At 46.5% G+C, this 26557-nt stretch overlaps 1 protein-coding gene across 2 annotated transcripts in view; it reads left to right on the top strand.

The window, feature by feature from the left end:
• The window catches only part of TTBK2 (tau tubulin kinase 2), a 211876-nt gene that overhangs the window by 73454 nt on the left and 111865 nt on the right, over nt 1-26557 (top strand). For both annotated transcript variants that reach the window (XM_045014242.1, XM_045014241.1), the window contains exon 4: nt 17426-17499. In XM_045014242.1, coding sequence (XP_044870177.1) covers nt 17426-17499 — 74 coding nt within the window. The remainder of the gene's footprint in view (nt 1-17425; nt 17500-26557) is intronic.

The raw sequence follows: 26557 nt of genomic DNA, 5'->3' as shown, positions 1-26557 counted from the left end.
TAGTCTCTCGGCTTCTATTATCCCCTCCCTGGATCCAGAGGACTGGTACGCTGCACTTGACTTGAAGGACGCATACTTTCATGTTCTGTCCCGTCCAACAGATGGTTCCTCCATTTGTGGTCAACAATATTCACTCTCAGTTTATGGTTCTCCCCTTTGGCCTCTTGGCGGCCCCTCGGATGTTCACCAAGTGCATGTCTGTTGTGGCAGCCTTCCTGCGGAAATGGCAGGTACAAGTATTCCTGTACCTTGACGAGTGGCTAATCAAAGGCCACTCCAGGGCCCAGGTGGAGGTCCCTGTGCGCCTAGTTTGGATGACGTTCCACAAACTCGGCCTGATACTGAATGGCCAAGTCGACCCTAATCCCAATTTAGAGAATAGAGTTCATTGGAGCTCTCCTAGACTTTGGTCAAGCCAGGGCATTCCTTCTGGAAACTTGCTTTCTTACCATGGGTGTGATCATAGAGGAACTCAGGCGATAGCCCACCCCTACAGCACGAAATTGCCTGAAGCTGTTTGGCTATTTGGCCGCAAGCATGTAGTACAGCACACTAGGCTGCAGCTCCATCCCCTTCGGCTTGGCTAGCCTTGGTGTACAAGCTGAACTGAGACCACCTAGACAAGCTGATCACACTCACTCCCCCAGTTATCAAGTCCCTCAAGTGATGGCTCGACCTGCAAGCAGTGTGTGTGGGAGTGCCCTTCTCCGGACTCCAACTCTCACTGTCTCTAGTATCGGACGTGTTGGCGATAGGTTGTGGGGAGCACTCAGGGCCTCTGGTCCCAGGCAGAACTTTCACTGCACTTCAATGCCTGGGAGCTAAGAGCGGTCACCTTGCTTGCCAGATGTTCCAGGCCCATCTGGAGGGCAGATGTGTATCGGTATTGACCGACAACACAACAACTTCAGCCAGGAGGGTGTCTGAGCGTAAGGCCTTAACATTGGAGCCCCCATACACGGTCTTCTATAAACTGCACCTGGCCTTACTCCCAAAGGTAGTTTTGCAATTCCACATGAAGCAGGACATTTTTCTTCCTGTATTCTTTCCTAAGCTGAAAGCTAGCAACAGGGAATGAATGTTCCACTCCGTGGATGTCAGGTGAACATTAGCATTCTACATTGAAAGAATGAAGCCACTTCGAAAACCAACACAACTCATTTTTGCAGTTGTAGAGCAGATGGATGGGCTTCCAGTATTGTCCCAAAGGATCTCTTCTTGGATCATGTCCCGTACCTGGGTGTGCTGTGATGTGGCAAAGACATCTGCCCCTGCACTGATGGCACACTCCACAAGGGCGCAGGAATCCTCAGCGGCGTTCTTGGCACAAGTTCCTATTCATGACATCTGCAGGGCAGCTACGTGGTCATCGATCCACACCTTTACGTCGCACTACACCATTACAAAGCAGGCCAGAGTTGATGCAACATTTGACAAAGCGGCACTACAATCAGTGATTCCATTAACTCCGACCCCGCCTCCTAGGTAAGGCTTGGGAATCACCTACTTGGAATTGACATGAGCAAGCACTCAAAGAAGAAAAAACAGTTACCTACCTGTCGTAATTGTTGTTCTTCGAGATGTATTGCTTATGTCCATTCCAAGACCCACCTGCCTCCTCTTTGTTGAAGTATCTGGCAAGAAGGAACTGAAGAGGTGGCGGGTCGTCAGCGACATATAAACTGCAATGAAGGCACGATTTCAGGGGGCTCCACAGCTGACCCGACAGGTACTCCTCAGGGAAAAACCTTCTGACAACTGTGCATGTGGCGTGCGCACCTTCTTGGAATGGACATGAGCAACACATCTCGAAGAACAGCATTACGAGAGGTATGTAACTGTTTTTGTTATTGATGTCAGTGGGACTATACAAGTGCCTAAATTCTTTGCTGAGCCCAGGGCCTTAAATGAGTATTTGAAAAGTTTACTAGAGAACAATATGTTTGTACTATAGTTTGTTTTAATATTAACTAATACATCTAAATTTAGAAACCAGATCTGGGCTCTAGGACCTGGTTTACTGGATTTCACATATACATTTATAAATAATGCTTCACAAGAAAGTCCTACTTAATCTCTAGAAAATATAAAAAACTGAAATTATTTATTAAAATAGATCCCTTAAGAGCAATAAATCTGAAATATTCACTTTAATAAACAAAGTTTTAATCCGCACCGTCATATTGTTTCGTACCAAACAATGGAAGAACAAAACAAATGACTTAAGACTTCAATCCTTTTTTCACTTGGCTATTGATGCAAATAGCATATTATATACACAGTACAGAACACTTCTGAAATCAGATAGAAAAATACCCCAAATTATGGGGACACAGAGATACTGAGGCAGATTAATAAAGAAAAATGGGAAGAACATTATGCTAATATAACTTTCAGTTTTAGTCACACAAAATTCAGAATGATTGTTTATAAATTACTTCAAACATATATTGCACCCCAAAAACATATTGCTTATAAAGATGCCACTTGCCACTGGAGCTGGCTTCTCTGATCCTGCCTCCTTACTTTTGTGTTCTGGAAGCTGGCCAAAGTTTGAATAAAGCCTGGGAGTGGATGGGTCATTACACAAAGTAAAAACTATTTCCCCATGCTAATTTTTCCCCTACTGTTACTCACACCTTCTTGTCAACTGTTGGAAATGGCCCATCCTGATTATCACTACAAACATTTTTTTCTCCTGCTGATAATAGCCCACCTTAATTGATTAGTTTCGTTATAGTTGGTATGGTAACACCCATTTTTTTCATGTTCTTTGTATGTATATATCTTCCTACTGTATTTTCCACTGCATGCATCTGATGAAGTGGGTTTTAGCCCACAAAAGCTTATGCCCAAATAAATTTGTTAGTCTATAAAGTGCCACAAGTGCTCCTTGTTCTTTTTGCTGATACAGACTAACACAGCTACCACTCTGAAACCTACTCCTCTTTGTATGGTTTCAGCCTTTTTTCTAAACTCTGGGGAGTTTACATTTTGAAATAATTTCCTCTAAAATGAACACATTCTTGGATTATCCAGAGCAAGTCTGATCCAAGATAAATTGTACTATACATACTGAAAATGTGCTTATATGGGAAATATTGTTAATTTAAAAAAAATATTTTTTGAATCAAATGGCCCCTGACTTTTTTGTTTGTTTGTTTTGTTCTAGATGAATAAATTCATTCATAGATTTTAGGGGCAGAAGGAACCATTAGATCATCTAGTCTGACCTCCTGTGTATCACAGGCCATTAAATTTCACTCAGTCATCCAACCCTCTGTACTGAGCCCAGTAACTTCTGTTTGGTTAAAGCATATCTTCTAGAAGGGCATTCAGTCTTGATCTGAAGACAAGAGATGGAGAATCCACCACGTCCCTTTATTGTTTGTTCCAGTGATTAATCACCCTCACTGTTCAAAAAAAACAAACCTGTGCCTAATTTCCTATTTGAATTTGTTTGGCTTTAACTTCTAGCCATTGCTTCTTGTGAAGCTTTTCTCCATTAAATTAAAGAGCTTTTTAATACCTGGTATTTTCTCTCTGTGATGGTCATGTTATACTGTAGTCAAGTCACCTCTCAGTCTTATTTTTGATAAGCTAAATATATTGAGCTCTAAATCTCTCACTGTAAGCCATTTTCTCCAGCCCTCAAATCATTTTATGACCCTTTTCTGCACCCTCTCCAGTTTTTCAACTTCCTCTTTAAAATGTGTGCACCAGAGCTGTGTGCAGTATTCTAGTATCTGTCTCACCAGTGCTATGTACAGAGGCAAAATCACCTCCATACTCCTACTCATTATTCCCCTGTTTATATACCGAAGGATTGTATTAGCTCTTATTGCGACAGCATTGTACTGGGAGCTCATGTTGAGTTGCTTGTCCACTAAGACCCCTAAATCATTTTCAGAATCACTGCTTTCTAGGATACATTTGCCTATTCTGTAGGAATGGCCTACATTCTTTGTTCCTAGATGTATAATATTGCATTTGGTTATATTAAAGCACATTTTGTTTGAACAGGCCCCGCTTACCAAGTGATCCAGTTCACTCTGCATGAATGTTGTATTCTCATCATTATTTACCACTCAGCCGATCTTTATGCCATCCGCAAATTTTATCAGCAGTGATTTTGTATTTATTTCCAGATCATTAATAAAAATTTTAAACAGCATCAGGCCAAGTACCGATCCCTGTGGAATCCCACTAGAACAGGGGTGGACAAACTTTTTGGCCCAAGGGCCACATAGACTCATAGAATATCAGGGTTGGAAGGGACCTCAGGAGGTCATCTAGTCCAACCCCCTGCTCAAAGCAGGACCAATCCCCCTCCTGCACTCCAGAGCCTGCACCCCCAGCCAGAGCCCTCACCCCCTCCCGCAGCCCAACTCCCTGCCCCAGCCCAGTGAAAGAGAGTGAGGGTGGGGGAGAGTGAGCCACCAAGGGAGGGAGAATGTAGTGAGTGGGAGGCGGGGCCTTGGGGAAGGGGTGGGGCTAGGGTGTTCGGTTTTGTGCGACTAGAAAGTTGGCAGCCCTACTATCTGGTGACAGGTTTCACTACCTTCACCCTTCTCTGGATAGAACCAAGCAGTCCTACCACTTAGGATGGGTCTCTGGGCTGCAGCCCACACCGCGTACTGGCCCAAATGAGTTTGCCACCTGTAAGGCCTCTTTCTCTGGGAACCTCTGACCAGTGGCTGATTAAAGTGACTCAGAACAAAACATTAATTGTTCACCCACAGATACAGGGAAAAGGGATAACACAACAAAAGGCCTATTAAACTTACCTTAAAGTTGCAAGGAAGGAATAAAGTTTTAGGTAAGACCACCAGGCTCCTGACCTAGGAGAGAGAGACAGTCCCTGCAGCATTCTCAGAGACTCATCTCCAACTGCTGATGCCCATCCACCCCCTCTCTCCCTTCTCTAGGTCAGGATCTCTAATGGTTTAATGAACCTTTGATCATAGGCAGGGGCGTGGGAAAAATTAACCTGCTTGCCTGGTTGGTATCAGGACTGGGGCAGGGGATTGGGACTGGGGGAGAGGCTCAGGGGTGCAGGCTCCAGGTGGCGTTTACTTCAAGCGGCTCCCGGAAGCAGAGACATGTCCCTTCTCTGGCCCCTATGTGGAGGCGTGGCCAGGCGGCTCCGTATGCTGCCCTGTCTGCAGGCACTGCCCCTGCAGCTCCCATTGTAGTGCCGGAGGGGGGCCATGCCACGGCTTCCGGGAGCCACGTGGAGTGACCCCTGACTCTGCACCCCAGCTGGAGTGCCGGAGCGGAGCTGTGCGGCTGCTTCCGGGAGCCGCGTGGAGTGGCCCCCGACCCTGCTCCCCAGCTGGAGCGCCAGAGTGCTGGAGCAGGGCAAGCCCCAGATCCCACTCTGAGCTTGAGGGCTGGCTCAAAATGGCTGGCAGGCTGGATCCAACCAGTGGGCTGTAGTTTGCCCACCCCACACTAGAAATACCCTCATTAGATGGTGATTTGCCATTGACATCTATTTTTTGAGAACTGACAGTTCTTAGTCCATTTAATGTGTGCTTGATTGATATTATATAATGCAAATTTTGTAATCAGAATGTTGTGTGAGCCTAAGTCAAATGCCTTACAAAAGGCTAAGTATATTACCTTTATGCATTTGCCTTTATCAACCAAACCAGTAGAAGTGACTGCAGAAGCAGCCAAAGCCAGGACTACTGTACTGAGGGGGAGAAGGTTAAAAATGGTATCCAGCTGAGGTGACCCCAACTCCAGCACATTCCTGGACCCAGAACTATGCAAGGGAGACCCACATCCCCTGTGGGGCACTAGGACCCATGTAATGCTTCCCTTCCTTTCCACTATGTGGCATTGGGGGGAAAACTCTGGGAGGAACCTGTCAGAGATTTTAGGTAAGAGCAGCTGCAGAAGCAGCCAAAGCAGTGACCTTCAGACATTCATAGAACTTCCTATGCTTTTGACTGGACTTTATTTGTCCTGTACTGATTGGCTGCTTACTCCAGTGCTCCCCTTATCCCTCCCTCACAGTCACTTCACCTCAGATTCACTCCACCCTGCCCCTCTTATTCTCGTCTGCCCTACCCTGTGTGCCTTATCTCCCTTCTCTTCAATGTCCCCTCTCCCTTCAGTTTGCCTTCCATTTAACTTATTCTCTTTAACACCCCACCCCACCCCATAAAATGATGGGACTAACATAATGTTTGCTGCCATCACACAGTTCACTCTGCTTGTGTTCTGTCTATTTTCCCCACTCTGTGTCTGTCTTGTCTATTTATATAGTAGCTGCCTTGAGTAGCTTACAGTCTGTTACTTTTTTTCGTACAGTGCTTAGGAAAACGCGGCCCCATTCTTGCTTAGTCCTTAGGCAGTACTGTAATAAACATTATTATTTAGAGCTGTCAGTTCATCACAGTTAATGCCTGTGAATAACTGAAAGCAAAATTAACATGTTGATTTTTTTTAATGCGTTAATCGCATACTATTGGGCAGGGCGGGAGGCATGGGCTCTGGGGGGCTAAAGCCTCAGCCCTCAGTTCTGGAGGGTGTGTGTGTGTGTGTGTGTTTTTTTGGGGGGGGGCAAAGCAGCCCAGCTCTGGAGGTGGCGGAGGGGTTGGAGCAGCCCCAGCCCCGGCCTGCAGCTTCCCAGGTGGCGGGGGTGGGAAAGGGGCTGGAGCCCCAAGCCCTGTGCTGAGCTGAACCCCCATGCCAGGCTGGAGCCCATATCCTCACACCTCTAGAGGGGCTGAAGCCCCAAGCCCTGAGGAGGCTGAAACCCTGAGCCCCACACCCGGCTGAATTCCAGAGCCCCCAGCCCTAACCCTATATCTGAAAATTTAGAAAACCCAGAACTATTTAAATAAATTATATTCTAATATTGTTTAACAGTGCGATTAATCACAATTAATTTGAATTGCTTGAGAGCCCTATTATTTATTATTATTTATTATTAATAATAATCCTATCAAAGAATGAAATCAGGTTTGTTTGTTAAGAACTATATTCTATTATATATTTACCCACAAAAGCTGGGTATGTAATATTCAGTGAAGTCTTGCTTTTTCTCTTTTATGGCAGGTTCCCATGGATGGATTCAGTTATATTCCTAAAGCATCCTATCCCAGGCTCACTTGTGGTTTCTGCTATAATAAATAAGACATTTGGAGCTATGAAGGTGTCTTCACTCCCTATGTATGGAGTGTAGTTGTAGCTGAGTCAGTCCCAGGATATTAGAGAGATGAAGTGGGTGAGGTAATATCTTGTATTTAACCAAGTGGCTTTAAAGCTTGTCTCTCTCACCAACAGAAGTTGGTCCAATAGAAGATATTACCTTAGTCCAGTAGTTTTCAAACATTTATTTCTGTCGACCCAGTTGAAGAAAACTGTTGATGCCCATGACCCAACAGAGCTGAGGATGGAGGGGTTTGAGGTGCGGGGAGGGGCTCTGGGCTGGAGCAGGGGGTTGGTGTGTGGGAGGGGGTCAGGGCTCTGGGCTGGGGATGCAGGCTCTGGGGTGGAGCCGAGAATGAGGAGTTTGGGGTGCAGGAGGGGGCTCTGGGCTTGGGAGGGCTCATGGCAGCGGATTGGGGTGCAGGGTTGGGGTGTGGGCTTATTTTGGGTGGCTCCCAGTCAGTGGTGCAGCGGGGGTGCTAAGGCAGGCTTCCTGCCTGTCCTGGCACCGCAGACTGCGTTGCACCCCGGAAGCAGCCAGCAGCAGGTCCGGCTCCTAGGTGGAGGTGTGCAAGCAGCTCCTCACGGCTTTCGCCTGCAGGCACCACCTCCCCCAGCTCCCATTGGCTAGGAACCAGCCAATGGGAGTGTGGAGCTGGTGCTCGGGGTGGGGGCAGCATGCAGAGCCCCAGCCTGCCTAGGAGCCGGACCTTTTGCTGGCCGCTTCTGGGGCGCAGCGCGGTGTCAGAAGAAGACGGGACTAGCCTGCCTTAGCTGGGCAGCAATGCTGACAAGAACCGCCACAACCTTGGTTGTGACCCGCAGTTTGAAAACCACTGCCTTAGTTCCTATGAACAGGCATTCTAAGGCCAGGTCTACACTAGGAGGGGGATCGATCTAAGATAAGCAACTTCAGCTATGAGAATAGCGTAGCTGAAGTCAATGTATTTTAGATCGAATTAAAATTACTTACTTGGCATCCTCATGGCGTGCCGCAGCTCCCCTGTCGACTTTGCTTCCGCCTCTCACCGAGCTGGAGTTCAGCAGTCAACGGGAGAGTGATCGGAGATCAATTTATCGTGTCTACACTACACGTGATAAATTGATCCCCAATAGATCGATCACTACCCACCAATCCGGCAGGTAGTGTAGATGTACCCTTAGTGACTAGATCTGTTTTGATGAAAGGTTATTCCTTGGCTTCTCTAGTTTTAAGGAGTTCTAATTATTGGGTAGTTATGGCCAGATGTTACCTTTCACTTAAAACTAGTACATTCCTGAGGACAAAAAAAAAGGAGTTTCTGGAATTCTTCAGGGAAGACCAGAGGGCATCCAAACATTACCTTAGGGTTTCCTTTGATATTTCAGTCACAATGGTCTTGTATACATCTGTCTCCATTAAGAGATGTTCCTGGCTCAGGAGTTGTAGTCTTACTATGAAGGCCCAGGCTAAAATTGTGAATTTGTCTGACTCAGACCTGAGGGTCTATGCCTTCAGAAGACAAGTTCTGGGAAAAGATGAAATCCACAAAGTCCCTGGCCAGGTCTCTGAGCTCAAAACTATTTATTTCCATACAAAATCTTATAGATTATCTAGGGGTCAGATATTACAATCTTCCTTTGGAATTGGCCATCAGCCCAGCAAAGATCGAGATAATTTTGGAAGCACTTCTTTTCCCATCAGAAGAAACAAAGATGTCTTAACTTTTGCTTGCAGAGTGCTGTTTAACTCTTTAAACCTATCTCTGCTTTTTAAATGAAATCTGCTAAAGCAGATGGTTCTTCTTAATCTGATTTTAAAAAAGGCTTTAGAACCAGGTTCAACCACATCAGAGTGTAACAGTGGCTGTAAAACTCTGTTTTAACTGTGTCAATAGGGCTTCTGTCCACACTGTACCATTTCCTCAAATTGTTATAAAAGTTAATTTCAGAAGCACTTGTCAAACTGGCTGGAAAGAGTTATTGCTCCAGTTAAAAAGTGGTTTCCCAGGGCAGTCAAGGTTTTGGACACCTGTATTGCACTTGGCAGAAAAAGCAAAATGCAGTAATACATCTCCAAATATGCTTCTCCAGAATACCACAGCTGCTACAAAATAAGTTGTAAATATTTGAACTGAGACCTCATTAGCTGCAAACTGCAGCAGAGAAGCTACACAGTTGTATTTTGGGAAATTTGCTGCAAACTTTTTCTTACAAAGAGCTGTTATATATAAATACTGATTTTGGGACTTAATGAATAATGCTTTCAGCCATAACAAGATGACTAATTCTTCTGGGTAACAGTGTTTAAAAAATGATTTACCTGACTTTTTCCCTGGCTCTCATTTAAAACAAAAAAAAAGGGGGGGGGTGTGCAGGGGAAAGAAGGAGGGGTATGGCCGGGGTTCCATTATTGCTCAGTATTGAGGTATAATGCTTTATTTTTAAGGATCCCCCTCATTACTACCTTTCCAGCTTCCCAGAAAATACTTTAATTGATCTCTTCCTTATTATTTTCTTCTATATATTTCTGATTTTTTACCAGTTTTTGAATTCAAATGGGATTATACAGAAAAGCACTACTCTATTGCCAAGGTCCTTTGTTTTTCCACTCAATCCATTCAGTCTTTTATTCTAATATAAGAAGGGGTATAATCAGACCAATTTATAAATCCTAGATTAGCTTATTTTACCAAATTAGCCAAGGTGCAAGAACTAAAATCATATCAATCCTGGCATAAGATATATGAGTAGCAGAATAATACATATAGTCCCTGACATCCACATTCATCTGACGGACATCCTCTAGATCCTCATTTTCTAAGTGATATGACAAATTTGCACTTGGTATTCTTGAATGCCCTCTGTGAACATTCAATTGATCCAAAGTGGAATTAAGCACTTCATTAAAATCTCCCCCAGGATAATATCCCCTTCCCTGAAACTTCCTAGAGCCCCTTAATTAACTTCCTAGGGCCCCTTAATTAAAATTAGCCTTCTCAGAATTCAATTTGTATTTGTTTTAATTTTGATGGATTCTTGTTATTTTTAAGCATTTTTTCTGATTTTTATCTTATTAAATGTTCACAATTGTGCAAAATTATGGAAATTAGGGTTGGGTTTTTTTAGATTTTTATTGACGTAAATTTTCACAGTTACGGAAAATTATTTGGGGAGAATGAGACCATGGGGGAGTCAGACAATTTATTTAATGACAATAGATGTTGAGATTCAAAATGTTAAAGCTTTATAACCATTAAAACACAAATTGTCAACATATGAAAAGTAAATATCTTTAAATCAAACTGTAATAAGTTCTCAAGCAGCATTTTTCTTACTTTGCCTATCTATACATTTTGATTATTCTTGATGGAAATATTTTTTCCCTTGGTTTGTGTGGGTACAATGAAATTGATGTTTACCAGTATTTTGCCAATAAAAATCTAATCCTTCCAAGCCTAATTAAAATATATCTGTCCTCCATATCTATGAGTTGGGCTGAAACAATAAAAGAGAAGTGTTTAGTAAAAAGAATTGCCATTGTTCTCCTATTAATTTCCCTGGAGAGACGTACAATAGCTGTGTCCAAGAAGTATTTGGGTGTTTATCATCATATTTCTTCAAGGGTGTTTCCTGTAAATAGACTATACTAGGAAAATCCTTTTTTTCAGTGAGCAGAATACCTCTTTTCTCTTTGTTGGATTGTTCATCCCCTTTACATTAACAATGTGCATTAGCAATGACATTAATAAACTCACCCATGAGTACTACATCTTCTGTCACCAAGTATATTACTCTTTGTTAAAGGCAGTGAGACCATCCAGCTAGATGCCAGGTCTCTATTACATTTGCTTCTCTTCTTTAAATAAGACATTTTAGATATAGTTCCCATCATATACACAATAATTTTAACACTACCACATATATTGCTTTCCCTTTCTTTAACACCTATATTATTGTGCCCTGACCCTAGGTCTGATTTACTGTAAATTTAAAAATTCTGTGCCCTAACATTTTATTATATTCTTTTATATTAAAACATTTAACAATATTTATCATCTGTTTCTGATCTCTTGTTTCCCTTCCTGTGCACTGCTCCATTGTCACCATGTCCCTTCTAGCTGTGGAAGCCTGAGCTCACCTTCCTTCCTTCATGGACATGTTAGTAGCCTGTTGTGTTGGGGAGGGTGTCTTTTTTATATATTCGTAAGAACCAATCTTTATCTAAATCTTATTAAACATAAGGCATTATGAGATTATTATACCATCTCTGAGTTCATATAGTCTTAAAATTTTCCACTACAGATGACCCTTCTCCAGTTTATATAAATTTTGGAATGTTTGTGACAACTCTAAAATCGAACTTGCTTCACTTGCGGAGATCTGGGTCTCCTATTTTGTTGTTAACCTTTTTTCATAATATAAATCACAACATTCAATTAACTATAATATTTACCCATTAAGTATATTGTATTCACATAGAGTAAAATATCCTCCAAGCTATACAGCCCAGTTCCCATTTAACAATACCCCTTTATCATTATAACCTCATGGATATAATATCCATTATCTATTATAATGTCATAGCCCATATACTAATACAGTTGAACCCTGTTATGTCGCCGGCCTAGGGGTTTGCCAAAAAGCATCGAGATAACCGATGATCGAGATAAACCCCTATCCACCCCTGAACTCCCCTGTCCTCTCTCCAACACCCCCTCCCTGCCCCCTTACCGCGTTGCCTGCACGTGGCTGGATCCGGCGAAGCGGGACGGGGAAGCGGGGCCGGGCGGCCGTGGACGGGGACCCGGAGCCGGGCAGCCAAAGAAGCGGGACCGGGTAAGCGGGCCGGGCGGCAGGCGAAGCGGGACCGGGTAAGCGGGGCCGGGCGGCAGGCGAAGCGGGGACCGCGTAAGCGGGGCTGGGCGGGCGGGCGGCAGGCGAAGCGGGGACCGGGTAAGCGGGGCCGGCGGGCGGGCGGCAGGCGAAGCGGGGACCGGGAAGCGGGACCGGGCGGGCGGGGACCGGGAGCGGGACCGGGGAAGCGGGACCGGGCGGGCGGGCGGGACCGGCGAAGCGGGGCCGGCTGCCGGGCGGGCGGCGAAGCGGGGACTGGCGAAGCGGGGCCGGGCGGACGGGCGGGCGGCGAAGCGGGGACCGGGGAAGCGGGGCCGGGCGGGGACCGGGGAAGCGGGGCCGGGCGGGCGGGGACCGGGAAGCGGGGCCGGCGGGCGGGGACCGGGGAAGCGGGGCCGGGCAGGCGGCGAAGCGGGGACCGGGAAGCGGGGCCGGGCGGGGCCGGGGAAGCGGGCCGGGCGGGCGGACCGGCGAAGCGGGGCCGGGCGGACGGGCGGGTGGCAGGCGAAGCGGGGACCGGGCGGGACCGGGGAACCGGGGCCGGGCGGGCGGGGACCGGCGAAGCGGGCCGGGTGGACGGGCGGGCGGGGAAGCGGGGCCGGGCGGGACCGGGGAAGCGGGGCCGGGCGGGCGGGGACCGGGGAAGCGGGGCCGGGCGGGCGGCGAAGCGGGGACCGGGTATGCGGGGCCGGGCGGGCGGGAGGCGAAGCGGGGACCGGGGATGCGGGGCCGGGCGGGGGCCGGGGAAGCGGGCCGGGCGGGCGGGCGGTGACTGGCGAAGCGGGCCGGGCGGGCGGCGAAGCGGGGACCGGGTATGCGGGCCGGGCGGGGACCGGGAAGCGGGGCCGGCGGGCGGGAGGCGAAGCGGGACCGGGTATGCGGGGCCGGGCGGGCGGGCGGGGACCGGGGAAGCGGGCCGGGCGGGGGCCGGGGAAGCGGGGCCGGGCGGGCGGGCGGCGAAGCGGGGACCGGGTATGCGGGGCCGGGCGGGCGGGGACCGGGGAAGCGGGCCGGGCGGGCGGGGACCGGCGAAGCGGGGCCGGGCGGGCGGGCGGGGACCGGGGAAGCGGGGCCGGGCGGGGTGCGGGGACCGGGGAAGCGGGGCCGGGTGGGCGGGCGGCAGGCGAAGCGGGGACCGGGTATGCGGGGCCGGGTGGCGAAGCGGGGACCGGCGAAGCGGGGCTGGGCGGACGGGCGGGCGGCGAAGCGGGGACCGGGGAAGCGGGGCCGGGCGGCAGGCGAAGCGGGGACCGGGTATGCGGGGCCAGGCGGGCGGGCGGGGACCGGGGAAGCGGGGCCGGGTGGGCGGGCGGCGAAGCGGGGAACCGCGGGGCTGGGGAGCCGGGGAGCGGGCGGCCGGGGACGTGGGGAGCCGGGCGGCCAGGGACGCGGGGAGCCGGGCGGCTGGGGAACCGGGCGGCTGGGGAGCCGGGGCTAGGGCAGGAGTCGCGTGGCCGGGGAGGGATGCGGCAGGAGCCGGGCAGGGCCGCCGCTGGAGTTACAGTCGAACCCATTTATCTCGACCTCGGTGCTCTTCTGTGCTCGAGATATTAGGGTTCGGCGAGATTAAAGAATCGACATAACCAATGAGAAACCAATAAGACAAAGAGAGAGTTTGGCGGTTCCACTTCTAAAACGTCGACTTAATAGGATTGGCAAGTTAACCGAGGTCGAGATAAATGGGTTCGACTGTATTATTCTTTTGGATCAGGACTCTTTTTTCTACTCTCATGATTGTCCTGTTGTCTTAATGATGCATCTTTTTGAGCTGTTCTGGCTCTCTTTGATCTCACTGCTTCCCAGTGATGTCTTGGTGACCTGTAGGACTGGTGCCCTTGATCCCATTCAGATTGTTCTTGAGCAGATTTGCGTATTCTCATGTCTAGAAGTACCTGTTTTCCTTCATTTGGATCTGAAATAGACATGTATCTTTCCTTCCATTGAAAGGTCAGTCTAAATGGGAACCTCTATTTGTATCTTACATTGTTCTTTCTAAGAACTGTGGTGGTGTTCTCTTTGCTTTTTAAGGGTTGAGGTTTCCAGATCTGGGAAAAATGTTATGGGGTGGTTAAGAATCATTAATGGTTCAGCTCTCTCTTCATTGCCCTCAGTATTTTATCCTTGTCTTGATAGTAGTGTAGATAAATGATCACACTTCTTGGTCAGGAGCCAGCTGAGGCCCTGGGGAAAAAGGATCTGTGAGCCTGTTCAGTATGAATGCAATCTTTATTTCCCAGTTTTAATATCTCATGGACAATATCGTTCAATGCATTCAGCAGAGTTCTCCCTTCAGTTTCCTTTGTAATATCGTTAATCCTTATGTTAGTCATGCGTTCTCTCTTTTCCATGTATTCCAACTGTAATTCTATTTCTTTTTCTCTTTTTTCAGTTATTTGGATTCTTTGATCTAGATTAATCATGCTGTCTGATGGCTCATTTAATCCTGTTTCCACATCTGATATTTTTCCATTAATCTCATTAATTAGAGTTTTTTATCTTTAATGTAAGCCTAGAACTCATCCTTCATCTCCTTATTCATCTTTTCAATTTTTAACAGTAGATCTTCCAGGTAAGTCTTAGTGACTTGTGATTCTCCATCCACTTGCATAGTTTGTTTGCTGGAGTGAGAGTTACTCTCTTTCATGGCCATGTCTTTGAGTTTTGTTGTTGTTTTGTTTTTTGGAGGGGACGGATGGACAGGGGACGACTGATCTTTGTATTGGAAGATTTCTTTCCTTTCCCGAACATCCAGATCTTCTTGTCTTTCCTTTTTTCTTGTTGTCTCTCTCTCAGGATGGCTGCTGCCACACTCCCCCTTTGTTTGTCTGACCTTTCCAAATGGCTGCTGCCATACTTACTCCCCAAGCCACAATAGTACAATTTTAATTATTTTTTTTAAGTTCATTGCACTCGCCTACTCTCTCTTTGCAGGATAATGAGGGTCCAGTTCAACATCTCTAAGCTTGCAGAGTCATTTTTAATATGTTCTGCAGGCTGGTGGTACTGTATTCTGTTGCTGGATATTCTCCTCCTGAGGCTGCTCTCTGGGACTGAGATCTGCAAGTTTTCTTCATTCTTCTCTTTTTCTTTTCAAAGCTGGCTTCATGGGTGGTTATTCGTATTTATGGCTCAGATCAGTGGATTCAGAGTGGCTGCTTCTTTTTATCTTCTTAAATTGCTTTCATTTATTCCCCCTTTATTGCAGAGAGCTGGATTAAACCACCATCTTGTTTGCTGGTTTAACCATGCCCCAGAAAGGGGTACTTTTCAATGGTTATATAAGTGCTGGTGGATTACTGGGGATATTTCACGGACATTAATGTTGGCTGGTCAGGAGGGTGTATGATGATTGCATCTTTAGGAATAAAAGACTTTTTGAATGGATGGAAACAAAAACTTTTCCCTCAGATTGGCACATTCATATGTGTTCAATTACAATGCTAATACTGATTCTTGGGGACCCAGCCTACCTTTTTGCTTCTCTAGCTCGTGAAGTCATACACAGAGTAACTGGACAGAAGCAAGGAAAAATGTAACTACCACCTGAGCAGGTGCAGGATAATTGGTGAATGTGCATTTAGTAAATTGAAAGGATACTGGAAATGTCCTGAGTGACTAGGCTAGCTCTCATTGAGCCAAATATTCTTACTGTTATTTCTGCATGTTGCATTTGACTGTTTTACATAATATTTGTGAAGCAAAGGAGGAAATGTTGCCTGTAGGGTGAAAGGGGTAAGTGGAAAGACTGCTGACTTTGAATAGCCAGATACATGGGCAGTCACATGAGGACTTTGAGATGCTGTATGGCTGAGGAAGCTTTGAGAGTGTACTTTGAATAGTGTGTCATAGCATGAAAGTGTGCTGCTGTGTGCTATTTTGTGTATTTATGAAAAACTTTACTTTGCTTCTATATGTATTGTACATGTACTGTTAAAACCGAAGATGGGAGAGATGCTTCTTTTGGGGATCAAAAATGATATTTTGTAAGACAAAGTAAGTAAATATTATTTTCACAAAATGCAACTTTATTGAACAGTAATCAACAATTGAAGTATTTAAAAAATATTTACAAAGTGCACAGTGAAAATGCTTCTATATGAACCACATGTCAGTGTCAGTGTACTCATATAATTTTTCTTGTTTTCTGCTGGGGTTGAGTGGAAGGGTTTCTGCGTAGGCTATGCTGGTGCCTTGCCTGGGTTGTGTGTTTATGGCACATGGCCAGGGAACATAGAATTGTCCATACATTGCAATGGCTTTAGGGTGTCAATCTTCAGACATTTTACTCTGTAATGATTTTCAGTATCCGAGTTTGTTTGAGGCACTGCATTATGTTTGGTGTGCTTCTCAATGCATGTCTCATTTCTTCGGCCTTTCCTCGAGCATGCATTTCCTCCAGTCCATTGTCTCTTGTGAGTTGGCCTCAGAATCCTGAGAAGATCTGAAAATGTCTCCCCTGTCCATTCTTCTTTCTACTGATTATGGTCAGTCTTTCAGCAGAGATGGAGGGGGTGCCTGTCAATGGTACCCTGGCTTAGGCCACTGATAAACAACAAATGAGAAGGATATTGTTAGATTTAAAGGCTTACTAGATAGAAGAAGATAAGTCAGAAACTCCCTAAAAAGTTCCCATAAAGATATTCATAAAAGCATGAACTGTGTCTGACTTGCTTCAGGGATGCTTGCTTTAGGAAGGTGAGTATATGGGACACTGTTCAAAGCCTGTAGCCATGTGGGATGGATTGTGGACTCTCAGGTGTCCTGGTAATAATTGTAGGCATTGTGCAGTAAATATTGAAGAACTTATAATCATAAAATGTTGGCCTGGAAAAGGTCATCTAGTTCTTTCCCTGTACTGAGGCAGGATTAAGTATACCTAGACCAGTGGTCCCCAACCTTTTTCGTCTGGTGGGTGCCAGATGGCGAGCCATGGAGGACTGTGGCGGTGGAAGAGCATCCGCCGAAATGCCGCCGACAAGCGGCAACGTCAATAGGTGTCGCTGCCGAAATACCGCCGACAAGCAGTGTCATCGAGAGGTGTTGCCGCTGAAAATCGGCGGCATTTCGGCGGCGACACCTCTGGATGACGCTGCTTGTCGGTGGCATTTTGGCGGATGCTCATCCACCAGTCAGTATGCAGGCACTCTTAGATGCCCTGGCGTGCGCCGCGTTGGGGACCCCTGACCTAGACCATTCCTCACTACTAAGGGAGCTGATGTTTGTGGCAGAAGGGAGTTTTGTTTCATTGGAGGCAGAACTGCCACTGGGTTCACTACTGTTTTAGTGTGAATGTCTTTTTAAAAGTTTGTTAAAGGCACTTAGAGTAATACATAGGCACATTTTTTTCGTCTTTTACTAGACATATAAATGAAGAAAGACAGAAATTAGTTGTTATTGGCTAACTTGTTTCTTTTTTTCCCCTCAGGGAAAGACCATGTCTGTAGATTCATTGGCTGTGGAAGGAATGACAGATTTAACTATGTGGTCATGCAGCTGCAGGTGAGTTGAACTAAATAGATTTTAGGGATTTATTTTTTCCCCAAGCATGTATTTAGCAAAAAATAACAGTGAAATTTTAGAGCATAGTGGGTAGTAGAAAACAGGCTATTGTTATAGTGGGGTGGTGAGCCAAGGTAAACTGAATATTTCATATTGTTACCATCCTCTGCCAGAAAGAAGGAGAAATCTCACAGATCTTCAGAACAGACTGAATATTTTAGTGAGAGAGGTGTGATGTTTTCTGAGATAGTTTACATCTCTCTGAAAACTTTACTTGAAGTTGGAAGATAGCTTAAGATGTGCCCAACTGCTTCTGGAATAGATTAGTTTTTTCAATATGAGTTTTTGATCACTTCACTAATGAAAATACATTGATGATAAACTTCCTGTGTAGGTTAAGACTCAATCCAGAGGATCAGAAGACCTATTCTGAGTGATTGTATATGTCAGTTATACTAGATGTATCATGAACCTGTGCTGGAGAATTTTCCCAAGCAGTACCTGTAGGGGTGGCCATGCCTGTGCCCTGAACTCCTTGTGCTTCAAACCAAGGGTATAGAATGTGGAGCCACACTACCCTCCTCTCTCTTCCTTCTTACCATCAGTTGTCAGAGCGTGCTGCCAGTTGTTCCTTTGTGAACATGTTGTAAGTATTTTGCTTCTGAATGGTACTCATTTTGGGGTTTATTTTCCTTTTCTTTTCTCTCTCTCAACTCAGAGCTCTGCCCAATATTGGGGGACCCTATGCCTTGGTCCCTTGGGTTTAAACTTTGTTCAGGGTGTTGCAAACTGACTGTGACCCTCACTCTTGCTGCCTCAAGTTTTTTGATGAGGGTCACATCAAAGACACATGTCCAGTTTGCCAGGGCTTCAAGAGCAGAACCAAGAAGTTAAGAATGCCTCAGGTATATCCTTATGGAGGCCTCCATTTGGCTGGCATTGGTACTGCCTTGGTCAGATAGAGGGAGTTCCTTCCCATCCAGGAGCACTCCCCTGCCTTACCGGAAGGCAGGGAATGGAGGAGATCTCCTTCACCAGGATGCTCCTTGAAGAAGCATAAGTGTTCAGAGCCCTCTCAGCATCTGAAGTCAAAGAAAGGAACAGTTTCCATGGTATCAGTCTTCAGTGCAGGACTCTTTAGCTGCAGACGTGACCCACTCCAGTACCGAAGATAGAGTGGATCCTCCAGCTTGCTGCCCTTGGTATTTCTTTCTAGTGGCTCAATCAGTGCAGAGCCATTGATTCCAGTTCCCCAGTTGGGACCTTAAAGGCTGGGTATTTCTTCAGAGCAGGTGCAGGAAGAGGATTTATTATCACCGAGCAAACATTTATTTCAGTACTGACCTGGAGGCCTACGTGGTTGAGCCTTTCGGTACTGCTCTTTCCAGTTATTCAGACCAGTAGTGTCTTGCCAGGGCTGTTGTACAGTATGCACATGTTGCTTCCCAAGCCGGTGTCCAGTACCACATCCTTTTACTGTGAAGCTGGTTCTGAGATCATCAGCAACCACCGCCTCAGTGCATAGTACGATAGACAGAAAGCCACTGAGGTTGCCACTGGTACTGCAGTCTAGTCAAAGATATGGGACCTGATCTCCGATGATGTTGTTTGGTACTCCGCTTCCCTGGCCGGCAGAGTACTCGTATTCCTCCTCAGACTCTGAAGTGGGCTCCTACATCTCCCACAACAGGGAGTCATTGTTACCCTCACATGTGAGTTGTCCTGATAAGAGCAGACCGAGGCATTTGAGGGCCTGGTTTAGGCATGACTGTCCTTCAGAACTGTACTAGCCCTACCATTGGCCTTACTAGGTACAGTGGTGGATGCCTCCAGAGTCTAGATAATCATCCCAGCTGCACTGCAGAAATCAGTCCTTGAGAAGATGAGCTTCTCCACTCAGTATCGACAGACTGCAGGAAGTCGGTACACAGCAGCTGCTACATTACAGAAATATATCCCTTAGCAATGAAGTCTCCCCACGTGGTATCAATGGGCCTCTTGATCCTGGTTCTGACCGTCATTGATGAGGTGAGAATCAGAATGGCTTGTTGTTGGCTTTAGACAGGACTTCTACATCTGCAGTTCTTGACCAGCACCAGGAGAGTTCTAGCCTGCCTCCTTTGAATACATACTCCACCTCCTCTCTGGAAGAAGCAGTGGTATTGAAACCCTTTCTCAGCACCAGATGATTTAAAGGCCTACGAAGAGCTCCTGAAAAGGATGGCTACAACCCGGGGATACAAATGGCGCTTGTGGAAGAAAATCCACAGAAGCTCATAGATATTTTACACCTGTCTACATCAGGGAAAGTTGCTCTCCCTATAAATGAGAAAGTTATGCAGCCTAATGAAACCTTGTGGCAAACTCCATCATCTCTCATGCCAGTGGCAAAGTACCCAGAACCCAGTACCAGGTTCCATCTCAGGGATCTGAGCAGTTTTTTCATATTCCATAGGGATCCCTAGCAGTGGCAGTTGTAAATGAAAAGCACCACTATGGTAGAGCAAAAGTGACTCCTAAGGACAAGGACACAAAAAAATTGGATCTCTTTGTCAGAAAAATTTGAGGGAGAGTTGGGAGGCTATGCAGTTGCAAGGTCTGCAGTACAGGCTTCCTTGGATGCAGCAAGATTCAGCTGCCAGAGTCATGACAATGGTGGTAACCATGCACTGTGCGGCTTGGCTCCAGGATTCCCACTGAAGTCCAGCAGACTATCGAAGACCTCTCCTTTTAGGGCTATGAATTGCTTTGTTTGAAAACAGATGATTAACTGCATACATTTAAAAAAAAAACCCTATAGGACAGTGTTCAAGTCCCTGGGTCTGTAGTCACCAATCCCCAAAAGACTGAAGTTTTGTTCTCAGCTTCCACCAAGTCAGCAGTACGGTTGGCGTAGACACCTGGATCAGTATAAGTGGGCATACAAGCAGGAAAGGAGGAGACTTCCCCTTCATCCGGACAGCCGCACCTCTCTAAACAGCCCATTTGAATCTTCTGTCAAGAACAGCATACCGACAATATAAGATCTTGCAGACTGTCTTCCTCCCTTTGGGAGTGGGTTGTCATATTTCTTAAGTGCATGGCAATCCATCATCTCCAAGAAGTAGGTGCTACAGCACAGTGGTATCAGGATATTCCCTCCAATTCCTGTCCTCCTTCCCTGTCCCTTTTTGGGAACCATCTAACAAATCAGTTCTGAGACAAGAGGTGCAGACTCTATGTTCTTTGGAAGCCACAGAAGAAGTGCTCTCTCAGTATCAAGGAAGAGGATTCTACTCATGATACTTTCCAATACCCAAAGCAAAAGAATGTCCCAGGCACATTCTGAACCTTCAAAACCTAAACAGATACATCAAGAAGTTGTGATTCCACATGGTCTCTCTCACAATTCTCAGAGGGGTAGCCGTGTTAGTCTGGTTCTGTAGAAGCAGCAAAGAGTCCTGTGGCACCTTATAGACTAACAGACGTTTTGCAGCATGAGCTTTCGTGGGTGAATACCCACTTCTTCAGATGCAAGTCTTCAGATGCAGGACTTGCATCTGAAGAAGTGGGTATTCACCCACGAAAGCTCATGCTGCAAAACGTCTGTTAGTCTATAAGGTGCCACAGGACTCTTTGCTGCTTCTCTCACAATTATTATTCCTTGTTAGATCTGGGAGATTGATCTGCTGCCTTTCACTTGAAAAATGCATGTTCCCACATCCATATGACCATTCACCATGTCCACAGGAAATCTACTTTCAATTTACAGTTCTAGCCTTTGGCATTTAATCTGCACTGAGGGTTTTCACTAAGTGCATGGCTGTGATGGCTCTGCTGCTGGGACATCCAAGAATATCTTTACCTGGACAACTGGCTGCTGTGAGGAGTTCCTGTCAGCAGGTATAGGGAAGTATTCATCAAACATTCCACCAGTTTTCATGCCTAGGCCTGGTAATGAACAGAGAGGAATTGAGTCTATCACCCCTCCAAAGGATAGAATTCATCAGAGCAGTCCTAGATTCAATTCTAGCCAGGACCTCTCTGCTGCTTTCAAGATGTCTAGCCATATGAGACATCTGCCTATCCTTCAAGAACCATCTTCATATGGCAGCATGCACATATGTGACCCCACATGCCAGGCTGGATCTCAGGGGGTTACAAACATGACTTAAGTCAGTATACCACCCCCATATACATCACCTGGACAGTCTAATATGTATCCCTGGCAAAATCCTACCCTGGTTGGGTTGGTGGAGGAGCCAAGACAAGATGTGCAGCGGAGTTTCTTTGTACCTGCCTTTCTTCCATAACTGGTAATGGACACTTCAGACATAGAGTGATGAATGCCTCTGGGAGCCATGTAGGTTCAAGGCTTGTAGTCCACTCCAAAGACGAGGCCTACCCATAAACATTCTCAAGCTATTGAATGTTGTTGCCATATATATGTGGCAGAACTGTCTAAGCACCTGCCAACAACACCACAGTGGTGTTCTACATCACTAATCAGAAGGCCTCCAGATCAGACAGCCTGTGCCAGGAGGCAGTCAGGCTGAGGAACTTCTATATATAAAATTGCTTGATATTCATAGCATCACACCTGCCGAGGGTTCAGAATGATGTAGTGGACAAACTACGCAGGTCCTTCACCTTGGATCATGAGTGGTCCCTCAACAAGTCTATTCTAAGATCAGTGTTTCAAGTAGAGGAGGGAAGGACTGTTTTCTCTAATCCAGTGACTGCTAGGTTCTTAAAAGATCTAAATAGACTGTTCTCACATTAGGGACTTTTTCCCAGAGTGGGATTTGAACTTAGTGTTATCTGCCCTCGTGGGTTCCCCTTTTGAACTGTAAGCCACTTGCTCATGGTGGCATCTTTCAATTAAGGTGGCCTTTTTAGTAGCCATCATGTCTTCTAAGAGAGCTGCATGGCCTAGTAATGGATCCTCTATATACTATTTTCTTCAAGGATGAGGTACAACTTAGGCCACGTTGCAAGTTTATTTCCAAAATAGTGTTTGACTTTCATCTCAATCAGTATATGTATTTACCAGTTTTCTTTCCAAAGCCACAGAGTCATAGAGGCAAATAAAAGCTCCACCTGCTGGATGTTCAAAAAACGTTTGTGGCTTTTTATTTAGAAAGAACAAAGCCCTTTTGGTTCTCTTTCCAATTATATTTGTCTCCTTTGCAGAATGAATGAGGGGTCATCCTGCAACAGTGCAGTGGCAGTCCAAATGGGTCACCAGCTCTGTTGTCATGTGTTACAATGCCATGGGTGTTAGTCCTGTAGAAAAGTTGTCTACATATTCAACCAGAGCTCACTCAGCATCCACGGTATTTGAGTAACATCCCATTGTGGTCATTTGCAGAACAGCAATGCAGTCCAATCCACAACTTTGCTAGACATTGAGTGATTGCTACTGCATCAAGGGAAGATGCTAATGTAGGAAAGTACTTTTGTAGTTCCTCTTCCAGTAAGACTCCTAGCCTCATCTCCATAGGAGATTGGGAGTCACCTAGTATAATGTACATATACAGTCACTCAAAGAAGAAAGAACGGTTCCTAACCTTTTTCATAACTGTTATTCTTTGGGATGTGTTACATATGTTCATTACATGACCCTCCCTCCTTCCCCAATGCATCAGTTGTTCATCTAAGTGTCTGGTGTGAAGGAACTGAAGAGCGGGAAATGTGGCTACTCCCTTTATGCCTTCTTGTTTGGACTATGAGGAGCCCAGAGCATGGGTGTGGCCGCCCTTCAGGGTACCGTTTATGAAAACTCTTCAGCACTGGTGCACGAGTTGCTCTCACACCTAATGCAATGGACATGTGCAGTGCATCTCAAAGGACAACAGTTACAAAAGGTGACTAACCTTTCTTTCCTGTAGAAAGGGGTTAAAATGGGGATTAACAAAATGATAAAAAGAATGAGGAGTACTTGTGGCACCTTAGAGACCAACAAATTTATTTGAGCATAAGCTTTTGTGGGCTAAAACCCACTTCATCAGATGCATGCAGTGGAAAATACAGTAGGAAGGGGTGTGTGTGTGTGTGTGTGTATATATATATATATATATATATATATATATATATATATGCAGAGAACATGAAAAAATGGAGGTTGCTATACCAACTCTGAGACTAATCAATTAAGGTGGGCTATTATCCGCAGGAGAAAAAAAAACTTTTGTAGTGATAATCAGGATGGCCCATTTCCAACAGTTGACAAGAAGGTGTGAGTAACAGTAGGGGAAAAATTAACATGGGGAAATAGTTTTTAGTTTGTGTCTGACCTATCCACTCCCAGTCAGCATCCCTTGCCCCATAACCTCAGCAATGCAGAACACAATGCCATCCACAGCCTCAGGAACAACTCTGACATCATAATAAAAAAGGCTGACAAAGGAGGTGCTGTCATCATCATGAATAAGTCGGAATATGAATGAGAGGCTGCTAGGCATCTCTCTAACACCACATTCTACAGGCCATTACGCTCTGATCCCGCTGAGGTTTACCAAAAGAAACTACACCATCTGCTAAAGAAACTCCCTGAGAAAGCACAGGAACAAATCTGCACAGACACACCGCTAGAACCCCAACCAGGGGTATTCTATCTGCTGCTCAAGATCCATAAACCTGGAAATCCTGGACGCCCCATCATCTCAGGCATTGGCACCCTAACAGCAGGATTGTCTGGCTATGTAGGCTCTCTCCTCAGGCTCTACGCTACCAGCACTTCTAGCTATCTTCGAGACACCACTGACTTCCTGAGGAAACTACAATCCATTGGTGATCTTTCAGAAAACACCATCCTGGCCACTATGGATGTAGAAGCCCTCTACACTAACATTCCACACAAAGATGAACTACAACAGTATCCCTGATAATGTCACGGCAAACCTGGTGGCTAAACTTCGTGACTTTGTCCTCACCCACAACTATTTCACATTTGGGGACAACGTATACCTTCAAGTCAGCAGCACTGCTATGGGTACCTGCATGGCCCCACAGTATGCCAACATTTTTATGGCTGACTTAGAACAACGCTTCCTCAGCTCTCGTCCCCTAATGCCCCTACTCTGCTTGTGCTACACTGATGACATCTTCATCATCTGGACCCATGGAAAAGAAGCCCATGAGATACTCCACCATGATTTCAACAATTTCCATCCCACCATCAACCTGAGCCTGGACCAGTCCACACAAGAGATCCACTTCCTGGACACTACAGTGCTAATAAGTGGTGATCACATAAACACCACCCTATACCGGAAACCTACTGACTGCTATACTTACCTACATGCCTCCAGCTTTCATCCAGACCACATCTCACGATCCATTGTCTACAGCCAAGCTCTAAGGGTATGTCTACACTACAAGAGTAGTTCGATTCAACTTAAGTCGAATTTGTGGAATCGACCGTACGAAGTCGAATTTGTGTATCCACACTAAGGACACTAATTCGACTTTGTGAGTCCATACTAACGGGGCAAGCGTCGACTTTGGAAGCGGTGCATTGTGGGAAGCTATCCCACAGTCCCCGCAGTCCCCGCTGCCCATTGGAATGCTGGGTAGAGCCCCCAATGCCTACTGGGGGAAAAAATGTGTTGAGGGTGGTTTTGGGTAACTGTCATCATTGAACCGTCAATCACGCCCTCCCTCCCTCCCTGAAAGCGCCTGCGGGCAATCTGTTCATGCACTTTTCTGGTCAGTGACAGCGCGGACGCCACAGCACTGCGAGCATGGAGCCCGCTGCAGTTATGGCCGTTTTCACCTCCTCGCACCTTATCGTCCACCTCTTCCACAGTCAGCTGCTGAGAAATCGGGCTACTTTTCAATGGTGCTGCGAGCACTGGTGGACCATAGGGGACGTTTTACCAACATCAACGTTCGGGTGGCCGGGCAAGGTTCATGACGCGCGTGTTTTCAGGAACTGTGGTCTGTTTAGACGCCTGCAGGAAGGTAGTTTCTTCCCGGACCACAAAATAACTGTTGGGGATGTGCAGATGCCTATAGTGATCCTCGGGGACCCAGCCTACCCGCTAATGCTCTGGCTCATGAAGCCCTATACAGGCGCCTTGGACAGCGACAAGGAACTCTTCAAGTACCAGCGAGCAGCGTGACCTGTGACTGTTCAGTTTCTTTACAGAGAAGCTGAACCTGCCCCTGTTTCTTTATCCAGTTACTGTTGACTATCCTCTGCAGTTACATACCCCATTCACCCCGTTTCCCCCACTTCCAACACACATGTAAAAATAAAATACATGTTCCATTGTTACTTAACAAAGGTTTCTTTATTAATGACTTTGCGTTAAAGGGTTGAAACTGGGACGCAGACTGTGCTGGGTAGGGTGTGCAGTGATGTAAAGACCGCCTCTAAACTCGAGGAATGACAGGCTCCTGCTCCTAGAGCGGTCCGCAGTGCCGGACTGGTTGTTTCAACGGAGCCTGCCATCCCTCCTTTTTGGGACTCTGTGTGCGGGGGCTATGTGACCTTGCGGCGGGGGAGGACGGTTACAGATTCCCCTGCTGCGTGGCCCTGTGGTCCAGGACAAGGACCGCTGCATAAGATCTGTAACCGCCCTCCCCCGCTACAAAGTCACATACCCCCTCACCCACACAGAACCTGGAAACTACCTCCCATACCGACCAGGGTGCCTACTGACTGCACTGTGTGTGTGACCCGCTGCTGATCCTGCCCCCGTGTCTGTACCCTGGTAAAGGTGACTGCCCTATGCAATTACCAACCCCCTTCCCCACCCCCACCCCCCCTTCAAACACAGTCTTCTGTAAAAAAACATGACGGAAACAGTAATTAACAGCAAAGTATTTTTAATAATTAACTAGACAGTTAGGGGATGAAACTTGGATTGGGGCTTGGGTGAGTCAGGAAGGGAAGGACTTCTCAAAATTGAGGGTATGAGAGCTTTTGGGTACTTGAGCACTCTGCTGGGGTGCAGTGACAGTTTTCACGGCCCCTGGCGCCCCTCCTTCTGGTTATTTTGGGTGAGGGGGTAATGGGACTTTGTGGCGGGGGAGGGCGGTTGCAGATACACTGCGGGGGGGCTCTGTCCTC

This window comes from Mauremys mutica, chromosome 4 (genome assembly GCF_020497125.1).
Source record: "Mauremys mutica isolate MM-2020 ecotype Southern chromosome 4, ASM2049712v1, whole genome shotgun sequence".
Classification (NCBI taxonomy): Eukaryota; Metazoa; Chordata; order Testudines; family Geoemydidae; genus Mauremys; species Mauremys mutica.
Note: the sequence above shows the minus strand (reverse complement) of the source record. Positions and strands in the feature narration are given on the sequence as shown.